This window comes from Acanthochromis polyacanthus, chromosome 14 (assembly GCF_021347895.1).
Source record: "Acanthochromis polyacanthus isolate Apoly-LR-REF ecotype Palm Island chromosome 14, KAUST_Apoly_ChrSc, whole genome shotgun sequence".
NCBI classification, from domain to species: Eukaryota; Metazoa; Chordata; class Actinopteri; family Pomacentridae; genus Acanthochromis; species Acanthochromis polyacanthus.
The window spans coordinates 39,645,330-39,661,575 of NC_067126.1; the positions used below are offsets into that span (position 1 = coordinate 39,645,330).

Consider the following 16,246-nt stretch of genomic DNA (forward strand, 5'->3'; position numbering starts at 1 on the left):
ACGATCCAAGACAAATCCGCTGAAAAACATAAATTAGCAACACGTTTGCTGGGCCTCACCTGGCTCTCTCCTCCAGTCACAGAACTCCAAGTGTCTCCGTCGAAGCCTAAACTCTCTCATGGCCCGTAAAAGACGAGGCCAACCCGCGGCTCAGAGCTCCCTGCGACGCGTTCATTTCACAGCCTGTCCATAAACTGACCCAGGAGACCCAAACGTCGCACTAGAATCGGTTTATTTATATTTTTGAGGATGGAAAAATCTAACTGCTGGCTCGGTTTTGTGCAGCTTCAGCGCTCAGCAGCGCGGCGCGTCACGCCACCGTGGCCGAGACTACCATGTGAAAAGGAGAGCGCATTAAGATGCAAGAAGCGTTCAAAGCCCCCTGTGTTCCCAAACACGATGTGAGGATCCTCGATTCAGGCCTCAACTGCTCTGAGTTATTAGAACCGAGATAAACAGGACTAATCAGACATATTGTCGTCAGACGTCACAAACTTTAGGTCCCTTAATTCTCTCAAAGTTGGTTAAAGAGGTGCAATAAACAATAATTACAGCAATAAGAATAATACAGTCAAATATTTAAATTGTATATTTTCCCAACAAGTTTAGTTTTGTTGCAGGATTTCTCATCTAGTCTACTCTTTTCTGGTTCATACTTTACGCATCCTTGAAGACACATCCAGCCTACTTCGTGCGTATTTTTCCACGATTTGCACTATTTTTAAGCAAAATGTTGCTTTTTTCCCGTAGCACGAACTCTGTGCACCCGAGGCTCGACCGTGAGACACACCAACTCCTCTCTGACTGCGCGTCCAATCAGCGGGAGCCCTGCACAGCCTTTCTGTTGTAATTGGATGGAGATGGGAGAGGAATACGCAGTCTTGGCACAACGTAAACACATGCTCGTCTCCTTCGCTGTGCAGAGGACGCACCGGACAGGAGCAGCTCAACTGAACCGATCGAAGAGGTTGTCGAGGTTTTGTCATTATCATCTAATCTCCGCCAAATATCAGAGAAGCAAGTAGACAAGTAAGCGGTGTAGCAGCTCCTCAGCTCCGGATCAAAGAAGGTGCATTTCCATATCGTTAGGATTACGCACGGTGGAGCTCCCGGGACAGAGAAAAGTTCTGAAACTGTCGTTTTGTTGCACCGGAATGAGTAAAAAAGCGTGTTGTGTCACACAGGTTACAGCACGCACTAAAGCTACCAACAAAGCCTTTATGGATTGATTTGTCACTTTTTTTCTTTAACTAAGCGCGCAAAAGAAAATCGCTTGTGCTGAAATAGACAATTTATTCATGGATTAGAGCAAAAAGTTGGACTTTAATCAAACATCAGAAGAAAGAAATACGTCTTAAGATATATGCTTTGGGGAATGGCAACAGCCACCTCCAGTCCATACCTAGCCAGCAGCAGGATTTTATCCGGGCCGGTCCTTCACTCTGATCGGAGGGGAGGTGGCATGCAGCCAGGCAGCACCGCTGTGACCACAGTGTCTAGTGGATACAGAGGAGACCCTTCAGTTAAGATGGTGCAGAGTGACTTCATGCACGGAGCCATGGTGGCGAGCAACGGAGGACACATGCTAAGCCATGCCCACCAGTGGGTGACATCGTTGCCTCACGCAGCAGCCGCAGCAGCTGCAGCCGCGGCGGCAGCAGCAGAGGCCGGATCCCCGTGGCCCCCAGCCCCCAGCCACAAGACGTGAAGAGAAACACCGGCAGGGATGACCTCCACTCGGGTTCGGCTCTGCACCACAGGTCCCCACATCTGGGACCTCATCAGACGCACCCAGGAAGTTGGGGAGGCACGTCCGCGACGCACATCAGCATCAGTGAGTCGCAGCAGCAGCAGCAGCAGTCCCTCATCTACTCCCAGCCCGGAGGATTTACAGTCAACGGGATGCTGAGCTCGCACACCGGACAAAGCCTCATGCACTCGGGGCTGGTGCGCGGGGAGTCCCCAGAGCTGGAGCACGGCAGCCACCATCACCACCACCACCACCACAGCCACCACACGCACCACCACCAGCACCCCGGGGTGGGCCACGAGTCGCACTCAGACGAGGACACCCCGACGTCCGACGACTTGGAGCATTTCGCCAAACAGTTCAAACAGCGACGGATCAAGCTGGGCTTCACGCAGGCAGACGTGGGCTTGGCTCTGGGCACCCTGTACGGCAACGTCTTCTCCCAGACCACCATCTGCAGGTTCGAAGCGCTGCAGCTGAGCTTCAAGAACATGTGCAAGCTGAAACCTCTGCTCAACAAATGGCTGGAAGAGGCCGATTCCACCACCGGGAGCCCCACCAGCATCGATAAGATCGCCACGCAGGGCAGGAAGAGGAAAAAGCGCACGTCCATCGAGGTGAGCGTAAAAGGCGCGTTGGAGAGCCACTTCCTGAAATGTCCCAAACCCTCCGCGCAGGAGATCAACTCTTTGGCGGACACTCTGCAGCTGGAGAAGGAGGTGGTCAGGGTCTGGTTCTGCAACCGGAGGCAGAAAGAGAAGCGCATGACGCCGCCTGGACTCCCGCGCACCCCGGAGGACGCGTATTCACAGGTGGGCAGCATGGGACCTGACACACCGTCTCCCTCCATAGAGTGCAAGAGGATGTACAGCGACACGTGAAAATGACCAAATGACGGACATGACATTTGTGAAATGTTTGAATTGTTTTTTTTTTTAAGAGAACTGTTTCTCAGACTGACAAGAATATTTGGTGAACTTTTCCTCTCCATGTGCGTTATTCCTCAGAAACAATGTTATCCAGTGAGTGATCCCGTCAGAGCGGGAGAAATGTCCATTTACGCATTGTTTGGGTATTTTTCTGCTTTATGAAACAACCTCTGGAGCAAAAATATCTTCGAGCTTATCTGAATCTGAGCAGAAAACAATTTAAAGTCTTTTTTAAAATTCCAACTAAACACTTTAAGAGGCTTCAAAGCCAAAACGTTCAAACAGATCAAACTTCTTTCCACATCTCTGTACTGTAAAAATAACAGTTCCCTTGTAATGCTGCAGAATTTGATGTCCCTCATACATGCTAGACTGGGCTGTAGCCTGTAACTTTGTTTTTCCTGTTTTAAAAATGAAAGACTTTGATTCCATGCGCTTTATTCAAGTTGTTTTATAATGAGCAATAATAATAATTTATCCTCCTTCAAATATGTTTCTCACTTTTGTGTTGTGTGTCGGTGGATTTATGTTGTGACTCAGTCTGAGGTGGTCAACAAGCAATCTGCAGTTATTCCAATAATGTACTTTTTCTGTTTATAGGAGGCTTCTTCTTCTTTTTCTCAGATTTTGCAAAACATTCCCTTCAGTTTATGTACAAGTCTGCTGTGTATTCTTGTGTGATGATTTGGGCTATTTATTTTTTCCACTGTGTTTATTTTCATGGAATAGACTAATTATTTAATAAATTTGACATAAAAAAATTTGTGTTGACATGTGAGATGGCCATCATTCTTGATGCGTACACACATTCAGTATCGCTTTCATCATTTTATCATTTTAGTGAAATATTAAAGCTGACAGTGTCCTATAAACTGAAAAGGCTCTACATGCCAAAATTGTAATTTTAAGTGTCTTTAATGCAAACCAAAGACACTATACAACCATTATTCTGTACTTTTTTAAGACGTGACAAAGCATTACAAATAAAATCTTCTTCTTTCTTGTTAATATCTCTCTCAGAGCTACTCCGTTAATCAATTGTGGAAGGCTGTGACGGACGTTTTCACCATTTTTTGACAGTCTCTATCAAAACAGGTTAACAGCTAACCTGAAATAGTACACTGACATTGAACATAATCATTAGCTGCATCCCAGTGGCTTATCATTACTGCTTCAAGTCTCGTATTTAACGTAAATCCAAATAATCTGCCTCTAGCCATGCGTTATTTCCTCGTTTTTATGCCTCCTGTTTGTGTTGAAGTTGCGCTGACCCCTTGGAGACTGACTGGACTCGACACAGCAGCCTGCTCTTGGAGTTTGCCTCTTCATTTGTGCGCCGCATATCAGTCCAGCCACATACATCCTGTGGCAGGGCTGTGGACTGCAGCCCGATGGAACGCAGCCAGCGGAGGTCGGCTATCCCAGCTGGCAGTTCACCTCGGCAGCGGTTGCCAAGGTGACAGCGAGATGGAGTGACACGAGGCGGCGGATCTTTTGCCACAGATGATGAGTTTGGCAGATAGGCGGCGAGGAGCTCAGGACGGCGGCTCTGAAAAGCAATCTGTGTTTCTTCTCTGCCGCCTCTGATCCACGCAAACATGACACAGAATAATACATACGTGTAGCTACGCACACGCAAACATGAGCCGGGGTCGTTTGGATAAAAGAAAAGAAAGGAGCAAGACGTGGAAAAAGCGAAAGAGTTGTGTAGTTGCAGTGAAACCAGGAGAGAGGTCAAAGGTGGGCTGCTACAGTAGCTGCTGACAAACCAGAGAGAACGCTGAGGAGCAAACACAAACCTGGAAGTTAATGCGTTACTGCAGATGTTACACTTTTGATTACAGTGTGAGCACATCCCAGATACTGACGCCCCGGCTTACGAAGTCAAACTGACCCTGATTGTTCTGTCCTTCTTGGAACAACTTTGTTTTCTACTGTCAGCACTAAATGAATCAAAAGCACGGTCAAAACACACATTCAAGCAGCACATAAAGTATGCAAGGTGTGTGTTTGTTTGTCTCCCTGAACATTTGGCAGGATTTAAAGGAAACTCTGGCCTTGTGGTTATAAATAGCAGTCTGCTCGCATGAATGAGTGGTCTGAATGGGTCTTTCCGTGTCTGCCTGTGCAGCTGTTGTTGTTCCAAGTCAGTTTTCAAACTCTGAAGAAGCCGAGGGGACACGATTGGAGATGACGCAGATAAGCTGACGGACGGAAGAAAGATGATAAACAAACTGTTTGCAGGGTTTTCGTTTAAAAAATTGATCTAAGTGTAAAACCGAAAGACCTGCGTGCTGATGAAAGGTGAAAACCTTCGAAAACTCTTCAGTAAATCCAGCTGCTTTCATTTTAGAGCTTAGAAATACAATGAAAGGGATGACTGAGAATCTTTACAGGCATACTGTAAAACTCCTGCTAATGCCAGACAGATTTTTGCATTTTCTGTCCTGCTTGAGGAAATTCTACGAATTAAAAACTCATTTAGGTGATCTCAAAAAATCACTGCTGAAAATGGCCCTTTAATTAGTAGCTCCACATTTGGCAAGACACCGTGTTTTCACCGGAAAACAAGCTCACTGCAATACAGTTCTTACAGACTTTTATGGAATTCTAATTGCTTTCTCTGGTGTGGTGCATTGAGCTCGTTGGGACCAAGCAGCTCGATTGAACAGCTAAAATCCATGCATTTTTCTGCCTTTAAAACCAATAAGACAATAGCATCGCATGAAAGGTGGACAGGCGGTGCCACTGCTCATAAGGGCTCTTAACATGTTATATTTCCACCGAGCTGCGAGCTTAAGTTCCCAAATGAAAATGGAGGTAGAATATAAGCTGGCAGGATTGCAGTGTGATCCCCTCAAAGCTGCGTGATGTAAAGATGGGAGATAAGGCTGGAATTGGGGGATAAAAAGCCCTTTAAAGGGTTTTGTCATCACACAGCACTGGGTGTCTACACTGAATATCAATGCTGGGATCTGAAGCTACAAGCTGATGATGTTACAGTTCCCTGAGAACCCCAAAGTCCTCAAACAACAGTGACAAGCTCAGCTGGCATGAAGGCGCATCATTCATCTGTGCTTTTACACGTGTGTTCTGCTTCCATTCTGCATCATTAATCACCACACCAGTGTTTGCAGTTGCACTCTGAAGATGTTATTACCTCCTTGCAATAATAACTACCAGTATAATTGCTCATAATTGCTCTTAAAGCCTCATTCAGAGGTACTTTACAAAAAGCAATTACTCCTGGATAATCCCTCCTTTAATGCTCGTTGTTTGTGTCTCACGGTTTGGATGCAGGAAAACATTCCTCTTACCCAAGTAGTCATTTAACAACAGCTAAGTTTTAATCTACAACTATTTCACTGCAGTTTGCACATCATCGTCCCCCACTCTTTGGTGTTAATTATTTTCACAAAGGTGAGACAGGTTAACCACTAAATTCTAACACTGATTAACACACTGTGGCTTCCTCAGTGTGAGCTCAAACTCGGGAGACACGTCCCTGGAAACAGAAGCAGCGAGGGGCACGAATAAAACCCCCAAAAAGCTCTTCTTAGACGGATGCAGTGTCAGAGTTGCTGTGTTTGCGTGCGAGTGAATAACAATGTCTGACTTTTCCTCTCTAAATGTAACACAACTGGCTCAACATCACTCATGTGGGTTCCCTCGTCTACTCTGAATATTCTGATTTAGTGGCGAGCGTTTTTCACTTTGCTGTTTGATGGAGCACCAGAGTCTCTCAATCAGGAAGAAATTAAAGCAAACAGCTGTGGAATAACGAACTGGGAAATGAATTCTCTCACTAGCGAGCTTGTTGTGTGGGTGCCGCTGAACGTGACGAGCATGCATGTGCAGGACCGCTGGAGTGGAACTGGTTTGATGGGCATGTTCAACACATGGGCATGATGCCAATTTAGACAAGCACACCATGAAAAGAATCTCAGGCAGCATGCTAAGTGTACGAGCGTGTCTTTTTATGTGTGCTTTAATATGCCAAATTTCCTGTGTAAAGCAAAAATTAATTCACATTCAATGTATTTTTCAGGCCCATTCATGTTTTAATCCTGATGTTCTAAAATCCTCACAATAAAATAAAATACAGGATCGAGTCTTGCTTGTTTCTAAAGTACTAAAACCCTAAATATATTTCAATTATAACCCTAAACCTGTGCATTCCTCTAAATACCTACACATGCAGCACTGAATTGCTTTGCCATCTGGAGTACAATGCTGCTATCTCCTGGACAAAATAATAAATGCAGACTCATGACTTGTTTATGTACAGAGCATCAATCAAAAAGTCATTCAAGAAAAAAATCTTAGATTTGAGTCTTTTATTGGACTTTTTGAATGGATTTTGTGTATCATTCATAATGAATGCGTCATTTATATTTCAAAAATACAGTCATGGACAAATGCTTAAACCACCCTTATTTTCTTTTATTTCTTGTTCATTTTAATTCCTGGAACCACTAAAGGTCCTTTGTTTGGACAAATAGAATGATAACAACAGTACTTCATAAGAGTTTAATTTCAGAGCTGGTATCAGACATTCTCCATGGTTTTCTTGATAATAACCAGAATCCCTTCAGTTCTTCCAGCAGCAGTTATGACATTGTTCTGCCAAAAACAGCTTCTAGGATTCCATGTTTTCTTTTCTGTCTGTTTCAGTCCCATGATCCACCAGGAGTTAGTACTGATCCAGAACCATTGTTTCTGATGTCTCTTCATGCTTTACCAGCTTCTGATCACAGCAGCCCATTCCTGTTGCACTAATTCTAACTATTCTGCTTTGTTTTTGGGCTTGTGGTTCTCCGTTTAGCATTTGATGATTTTCCACAGGTTTGCAGTTGGATTTAGATCTGGTGATTGATCCAGTGTTCTGGTTCTCCATCCAGGCTTTAACTGACCTTGTCTTGTTGGAAAATCCAGTCATTGGAGGCAGGAAAGAGTTTTCCAGCTGATGGAAGAAGACTGTTTTCTAGAGTAGCCCCAAACATGACCTGGTTCATTGTCCCTGTTCCACCCAGACTGAAACTACCCCAGATGGTCACTGATCCACCCCCATGTTTTACTGTAGGGGCAGACAGTCTGGTTTGGAGCTTCTCCAGGCTTCCTCCTAACCAATAAGTTGTCTGGAGTGGACATCAAGTGAAAACTGGATCCATCCTTGAAGAGAACCTTAGCCCAATCATCAACAGTCCAATCCTTGTGATCCCAGCAAAGAGTAACCGGGCTTTCCTCTGCCTTTCCTTGATGACGGGCTTCTTCCTGCCCTGTGGGACTTCAGACCAGCTTCAACAAGTCGCTTTCCAACTGTCCTTGTTCAACAAGTCCCATTTCTCCACAGTGTCCACTCATTTTTAAGGTTCCTGGAGGTCTGAGGATGATTCCTGACAGGAACAGACGAGTGACGGTCATCTGGTGGTAGAAAGACGTTTCCTGACCAGCTAGCAGTTTGGTAGAACCATGCTGGGTTTGTTTTTCTTGGTGTGATGAACGTCTGTCTTGGAGATCTTCAGTTTTTTCTCTACCTGTCTCTCTCTCATGATGGCTGCCTTTGTGGCTTCACATAATTCTTTAGTTTTCGGCGTTATATGAGAGCTGACAGCTTCTGAATTGTTCTACAGCTTGAATGTCAGCAGGAAACCACTCTAGACCTTTGAAATGTCCTCTTATAGACCCTGGAATACAATGAAGCTGAAGCAGGTCAGATAGGACATAAAGTATGATGGAATCAGCTGCATTTAAAGTCCTGTTCATTGTGTTCTTCAGGGAGTAAACCTTTAGTGGTACCAGGCATTAAAATGAACAAGAAACTGAAGAAAACAAAAGTGGTCTGCTCATTTGTTCCGTGACTGTTTATATAAAGTATTATTATTGTATGTTTAGGGAACAGAGAAAACACTATATTATTATTGTTTGTCTGTGATTCCATAATACATACGACGTAAGATTTATTTTTTATTGATTTTTGTTAAAAAGGCTGTCCATATTTTTATTGCTGCTGATAATTTTTGCGCCTAACCTGTAACTAACTACAGCTGATTTACATATATGTCCTCTTCATTTGCATCTTAAATGATGATAAACAATATTTGTACATTTGATCACTTTTTGATGACATAGCCATTTAACGTAATGAACTGTCATTTAGGGTTATCTCTTATTTATTAATTTTCTTTACCTTTTATCATTATTATTCATGTTTTTGCCTCACTGCTCCTTTAAATCGGGACCACCTGCTCTTCTGGCGTCAGCGTCCTCCGCAGGCGGAACGATGGCGATCAATACGGCAGTGAAATGTTCAGAGGGGGATATTTTGGGAGAAGCTCAACATGTTTAGGAGCAGACACACGGTCACCGAGCTGGCTGGCTCCACGGGAGGCGAGCAGAAGACCCGGTAACCGTCCAGGTGAGTCAGTTTCTGTCCGGTTAATGCTTATAGATGTATCGATTTAGTGCCGAATAATCGATGATCAGGCTGGGGGAAATGACAGGCGTCTGCTGTTTGAGGGTTCTGAATTTGTGCTGTGACTCGCTGTTGACTTGGTGGATGCAGACAGGTAGACTGACAGGTGAGAGGGAGAAACGTGAGAACACGTTGTCCAGGATCAGTGGTGGAGCAGTGTAAAAAAAAAAAATGATGGAAGCGATGAATTATCAGCACAGAGAACATGAATTAATGTGGAACAAGCTGCACCCTGTGTGTGTCTGAGGATCTGAATGAAAACAGGACGTGAGGCGTTTAATTCAGTGTCTTTTCATCATAACAACTGTAGTATTTAGGTTTTCTCAGGCTATGATATTACTCTATTAATCTGTCATCATACCAGCTTTATACTGAAAAACACCTCATCATATTATTTCTAATCATCTTTGTGTGTTTATTTCCTACATGTGACCTAATAAGCATCCAACATTACTGACCACACTAAAAACAAAACATCTAAAATGACATCCTAAGACAGAAGTCCTCACATGTGCCTCATTAATTTTCTTATTGAAAAATAATTAAAAATATTTATTTATTATTAGTAGTCTGACTGAGATTAATTTAATGAAAAATACTAAAAATAAATCCTGTGATCCAAAAAAATGAGATATATATGTATGTGTATTCCTTCTAGTTTTTTGAAATAAGGAGTAGCCAATAAACATAACAATCGTGGGTAATATCTGTTTATTATATTTATATTGTTGTTATTGTTTTTATTATTATCATTATTATGAAAAATTTGCTCTTTTTGAAAAAAAAAAAAGTTTACATATATGGACACCAGGTCCTAGGAGGATGTGTATATTGTCATCCACTTGTGCAAAGGATGAGAGTACGGGCGGCCTGTTGCCATGGAACTGGTGACCTTGTTGCCGTGGCAACAAGCAGCAACACTATGCAGTGGCTAATGATGCGTTTCGTGGCAGAATGTAGCTAAAGTCAATGAAGGGATCTTTTCTTTTATCTGTTTTGGTGAATTCTGTTTTAGGTTGACTATAGAGTCTCTCACTGATAAACTTGAAATTAAACAGCCTCCGTTACAGCGACTAAGACCCATCAGAGAGCTCAAACACTGAAACTATCACCCCTTTCAAGATATTTTGTAAGTAATAAAAATTAATGACGGCTGAATTCCATTTAGCTGCTTCAGATTGAGACTCGAGGCTTGCTGCCAGATGCCATTAGTAACACCTGCTGTCATCTCATGTGAAACTGCTGCGATAAAGGCCTCGTAGATCCAGGTGGTAGCACTGTAAGTTCTTCTCAGCTGCTAAATAGCTGTCCACCTTGTAGGACTGCATGTGGGAATTCCTAAACAACCTCATCCCGCTGTTAAACTTCACACCTTTAGTCCTGCCATCGGTTGTAGGAAGCTGAAACCATAGCAACGGTCATGTCCTGTGTGTTGGAGAGTTCTGTTCCATCGAGGTTGCATCGGCATCTGAAGCATTAGCCCAGGAGGAGCGTCTGCTGAGCTGACAGTAGACTGGGTGTTGTGTAAATGTGTGTGTTTCTCTGTTCATGTGTGAAACATTTCCGCTCGGGTGTTAATCATCAACCTGAGTGCAGCCGCCGAGCAACACGTCCTGTGGTGACTGGAGCTGTCGGCGTGGTCCAGGGCCTAGATAACGTCAGTCCTCCTCTCACTGTTTCATATTTACAATTAGCATTGACTAATAGATCAGCGATGACTGTCTGATGATGCATTCCTCACTTTTGTCTCTGTGGTTATATCATGTTTTTCACAGCCTCTTATGAGACAGAATGTCATGCACTGAGCGAGCACTTGGTCAGGTTGGAAGTCTGGTGTGTTTTGACACTTAATTTATGAGATAATTGGATATTCTTGTCTCTCTGTCTCAGGTTTTGCTATGGAGCAGCTGGAGGACAGCTTCATCCGTGCACCACAGCAGTAGTGCGACATGCCCACCGTCTCCTGGGCTCATTCTCCCTGATAACAGCTGCCATGGCTTTTAATAATGAAAGCCTGCTGGCGGAGTGTGACTTCATGGAGCCCAACAACGTGGAGGAAGCGGCTGAAATCCAGCCGTCAGAAGCTTCGCCTCCTCCCATATCGGTCACTCTACGCGTGACCCTGGCAGCCATAATGATCTTCATGATTACTATTGGTTTCCTCGGCAACGCAATCGTGTGTCTGATTGTTTACCAGAAACCTGCCATGCGTTCTGCTATCAACCTCCTCCTCGCCACGCTGGCCTTCTCTGACATCATGCTCTCCCTGCTCTGCATGCCCTTCACCGCGGTCACCGTGGCAACGGCCGACTGGAGCTTTGGGAGCGGGTTCTGCAGGGCCTCCATCATGCTCTACTGGCTGTTTGTGCTGGAAGGAGTGTCCATCCTCCTCATCATCAGCGTGGATCGCTTCCTTATTATTGTGCAGCGGCAGGACAAGCTGACCCCGCACAGAGCTAAGCTGCTGATCGCAGGGTCGTGGGTGCTGAGCCTGTGCGTGTCCCTGCCGTCCGTGGTCGGGTGGAGGACGGGTGCTGCGGGTATCGGAGGTTCCTGGGCGCCGCAGTGCGTCCTGGGATACAGCGAGTCCCTGGCAGACCGAGGATACACGGTGCTGCTGGCCGTAGCCGTGTTCTTTGTGCCGTTTACCGTCATGCTGTACTCTTACATGTGCATCCTGAACACGGTGCGCCGCAACACGCTGCGCATCCACAACCACACCAGCGAGCATTCCTGTCTGCCGGCCCTCAACCAAGTCAGCAAAATGAGACTCACTGGGCTGCAGAGGCCGCCTCAGATCAAGGTGGACATGAGCTTCAAAACCAGAGCCTTCACCACTATCCTCATCCTTTTTGTCGGCTTCTCGGTGTGCTGGTTGCCTCACACGGTGGTCAGCCTGTTAGCCGTGTTCAGCCGGCAGTTCTACTACAGCTCCGTCTTCTACCCCATCAGCATCGGAGCTCTGTGGCTCAGCTACCTGAAGACGGTCTTTAATCCCGTCATCTACTGCTGGAGGATCAGGAAGTTCAGGGAGGCCTGTCAGGAGTTCATTCCTAAAAGCTGCAGACTTTGTCCCAGAGTGCCGGGCAGGAGCCACAGGAGAGTGAGACCCAGCAACATTTATGTGTGCAGCGAGACACAATCAGCTGTGTGACGCTGTTCTTGACTCTCATTTACCCTCAAAATAGGCAATCAGATGCTATTAAAGTTCACAAATAATGTTCCTACTTGAAGATTCAGTCTCAGCCAGTTCCTCCAGGTTTTCAGAAAAATAAAAATGTGAACATCTACAGTCCATGAGTCTGCTGAGGATGTGAGACGTCCTAAAGGTCAAAAATAACGCTGCGTGTCCACTAGATGCGTTTTTCCTGCATGTAAACACACCGTATCTGAAAATCTCCCTCTTGGTGTTCGTGTCCTTGAGGCCAGTAGTCGGTGTTTAACTCCTGCTTCCTTCTTCTCCAACTATCCTGCCCCTGATTGGACAAACGCATCGACTCAGCAGCTGTCTGCTGCTGGATTTCAAGCTGGCGGCTCAGTCACAAACTCTTTTATTACGAAAACAGTTCAGAGAAAAGTGTTTCTGGAAGCATTTGAGGTGAGAAATAATCTGTGCAGCAGCTGAATATGTCCAGGTTTTAGTTCACAGACGGATAGTTTAGACATTTGATCAAAGTTTTGTGATGCGTCGGACCTCTGAGTTTGCATAAAGTACAAGTCGAGTCTGCTTTATGCAAATGAGCTGTGGGGAGACGCACCGCAGCCGGACCAGCATGCAGCGCAGTGCGTTTCACATAAACAATGAATGGGATGTGGGAAATAGCCGGATCTAGTGGACACGTGGCTTAACTCCAGAAATGACCTTGTGTTGATGTTATTTCTTCTGCTGTTTCCATAAATTAGTCCATATTCAGTCTCATATTCTTGACTTGGTGACAACTCGAGTTTCTGAAACTTGCTGCGGCTCAAATAGTTTCATATCTTTCGTTGTCAGTTTACTTCTCTGTTTCATATCGTCCCTGAACTTTTATTGTCGTCTCAGACTGTCGGAAACAGCTAGGTTGTCGTGGTGATAATAGTTCTGTTGTCAGTCGTGTGATGAGTTTCAAAAATAGAACCATAAAGTATTAATGTTAATTAAGCTCTATTTTCTTTAAAAAAAAAAAATTATTGAAATTTGTGTAGAAACAATCTTGTCGGTTGTTTTTTGATCCATGAATGTGTCAACAATTAAATGTTTCAGTTACTGTGGTTTGAACGTTTCCTCTAGTGCATTAACATGTCATGGAAGATGAAACCAGGTAAATAAATATAGTTTTTAAATGACGTTACATGGACAGAGAGGAGTGCTTGGATTAAAAACACTGTATGTAAACTGTATATCAAGTATGCAGATAAATAATGGGGGAAAAATAGGTTGAAGATTAAATATCTTGAGCTGTGTGTAACATTCTACATACATGTAGCACTTTAATATTTTGAATTATTCCTGCATTCATCTGATATTTGTATAAAGGTTAAAGCAGCATTATTTCTGCAGCCAAACGTAGCGCATTAAATGGGAAAATGCTGCTGAACTTCGCTAATTACGTTTGCTCAGTTTCTCACCTGATTCTTTGCTTTATTAAGAAACTCAGTCGGCCTTTTGTTTTGTTCATTCTTTCAGTTTAAATCACCAAACAAATCAGGCTCACACAGATCTAAAACCATGATGCTAAAGTCTGGAAACAGTAATGTAGTGATTTCCCTCCAAAATTTCAAAGCTCTAAAGATGTGCACCCTCCAGCCAAACCTGGAAATGTTGAGTGTACTGTCATATGAGTGGAAAAAAATGCAAATCATCTGAAGTTCAAAGGCATGGAAATACAATTCTTGTTGGAAAAATACACAGAACTGCATCTAATTTGTTGGTTTTGATCTCAGTATGACCTATATGATTGAGGGAAGACATTGGTTGCACTTTTTTTATTGCAAAAATAATATTTATCTAGTTTCACAATGCAGTGGTATTTTATATAAAAGATGCTGTACTTATCAGCACTACCTAAAACACACCAAGAAACACGTTAAAGAGGATTTTACTGCTGGAAGCTGCAAGCCAACGCCTAAAGAACAAACTAAAGCAACGGAGCCAAACCCGGTTCAGTGAAGAGAAGCAGAGGAAATGTTTGACTGCAGACATAAAGCAGGAAGACACTGAGCTGCTCAGGTGTTCCTGATTACACCAAGCAGCCACCTGGACAGCCAATAGGAACACAGCTTACTGGAAGTCCAGAGGGCTGGCTTAGTGAAGGAAATTTAGTTTAAAGTTGAAGCAGAAAGTTAACAGAGAAAGTTGAAAACCACCTTCTGATCCCTGAAATCTCTGAGTTTTCACACAAAGAACACCTGAACATGTCAAACTGGTTCCATAGTAGAACCTTCACTGTAAAAACGTCACAGTATGGTGTGTTGCTCAGAAAACATTACAACCGGCTGTCGAGGAGGAGCAACACAAAAACAGGACAAACGCTGGTTTCCAGGGGGTTGAAAGAGTAAGTTTACAACAACACAACATGTGAGCAGAAAAATCACAAATTTTTCAGATTTAGGCATTGTTAATATGCCTATAAGTTGGTTCAGGTTGTTCAGTCATTTTTTTTAAGTTCTGCACTTTATTTTAGGATTTACAGTTGCATAGAAAGTTATTTATTAAAAAATGTTGCCAAAATGTTTTTGAACCGTACTGAATTTATCTGAGGTTGATATTCAGTTATTGGTTACATGCAGACGCTAATAAAACTAGTAGGTTACATCAATATTTAGCTATGGCACTAATTCAGGTTTGACATTATGATGTTCCAGACCTTTGCTTTAATACATTTTCTCAGACTGGACCACTCTGAATTTTAGTTGAAGACTCCTGCTCTAGGGCTGCTCAGTGGGGTGGTGGCTAGTACTTTTGCCTTGCAGCAAGAAGATCCCCGGTTCAAATCCCGGCCTGGGCCTGGGATCTTTCTGCATGGAGTTTGCATGTTCTCCCTGTGCATGCGTGGGTTTTCTCCGGGTACTCCGGCTTCCTCCCACAGTCCAAAAACATGCTGAGGTTAATTGGTTACTCTAAATTGTCCGTAGGTGTTAATGTGAGTGTGATTGTGTGTCTGTATATGTAGCCCTGTGACAGACTGGTGACCTGTCCAGGGTGTCCCCTGCCTTCACCCGAGTCAGCTGGGATAGACTCCAGCACCCCCCATGACCCTAGTGAGGATAAAGCGGTGTATAGAGAATGGATGGATGGATTTACTCCTGCTCTACTGGATTGCAATTGTTTTTTTCCAACTTGTCAACAGGTTTGTATTGGTCTCTAGGGATGTTTTTGTATTTTCTTTCTGAAAATCTGACCTCTCTGTCAGTTTTTTGTCATTCAAAAATTAGTGCTTGATTCAGTCAACCGATGATGTTGTGGGCCGGTCTGGGCCAAAAATGCCAGCGCTGATTTTTTGCCCCAGTCCACCCCTGCTCTGACTGTGGATTAATATAGATATTTAACCATCTCCTGCATATGGACACCACTCATGACCCCTTGACTCTTACAAGCTTTAGGCTTCATATGTCGACTATTATGAGATGTTTGACGTCATTCCAAATTGTAATTGTTCTCACTAAAAGTCCAGAAAACATGTCACATGAAATAGTCAAGCCACTGTTATCCATTTAAAGCAACAGCCGCTGAATGTTTTTTCCAGCAGAAAAACACGATATCAATAAACCTGACAAGATTAAACTTTGAGATTCAGACCATACAGTGTCATTTATGATGAGTATTTAGTGGATTAAAACTCTACAAAATGACGTAAAAATAGATTAAATACAATATTAAATGTTATTATTTATGGAGGTTATTTTGACAAGTTTAAAACTAAATTTACAACCCCATAAAAAATAAAAATGAAAGTCAATCAACAAAAGGAAGACACCTAGCCTTCGTACAGAATAAAGAAGATAAAATGAGAAGATGTAGAGGAAACAGGAAAGAACAAATGAGAAATGTTTATAGATTTTTTTTTAACAATACGCGATTAATTTTGGGGGAAAATCCAGCAGGTTTTTGTA

At 43.6% G+C, this 16,246-nt stretch overlaps 3 protein-coding genes across 4 annotated transcripts in view; all 3 read left to right on the top strand.

Moving 5' to 3' along the window:
* LOC110959998 (cytochrome c oxidase assembly factor 5) overlaps nucleotides 1-16,246 on the top strand; it is a 523,208-nt gene that overhangs the window by 122,772 nt on the left and 384,190 nt on the right. The window lies entirely within an intron of this gene.
* On the top strand, nucleotides 205-3,652 carry pou3f3a (POU class 3 homeobox 3a). The gene is given in 2 exon segments (XM_022210944.2): nucleotides 205-1,682; nucleotides 1,685-3,652. Coding segments are annotated over 2 exon segments (1,266 nt in total). The 5' UTR covers nucleotides 205-1,363; the 3' UTR covers nucleotides 2,632-3,652.
* Nucleotides 8,915-13,609, top strand: gpr45 (G protein-coupled receptor 45). The gene is made up of 2 exons (XM_022210938.2): nucleotides 8,915-9,097; nucleotides 11,045-13,609. Exon 2 carries the CDS (start codon nucleotides 11,148-11,150, stop codon nucleotides 12,306-12,308), a length of 1,161 nt encoding a protein of 386 aa, XP_022066630.1. The 5' UTR covers nucleotides 8,915-9,097; nucleotides 11,045-11,147; the 3' UTR covers nucleotides 12,309-13,609.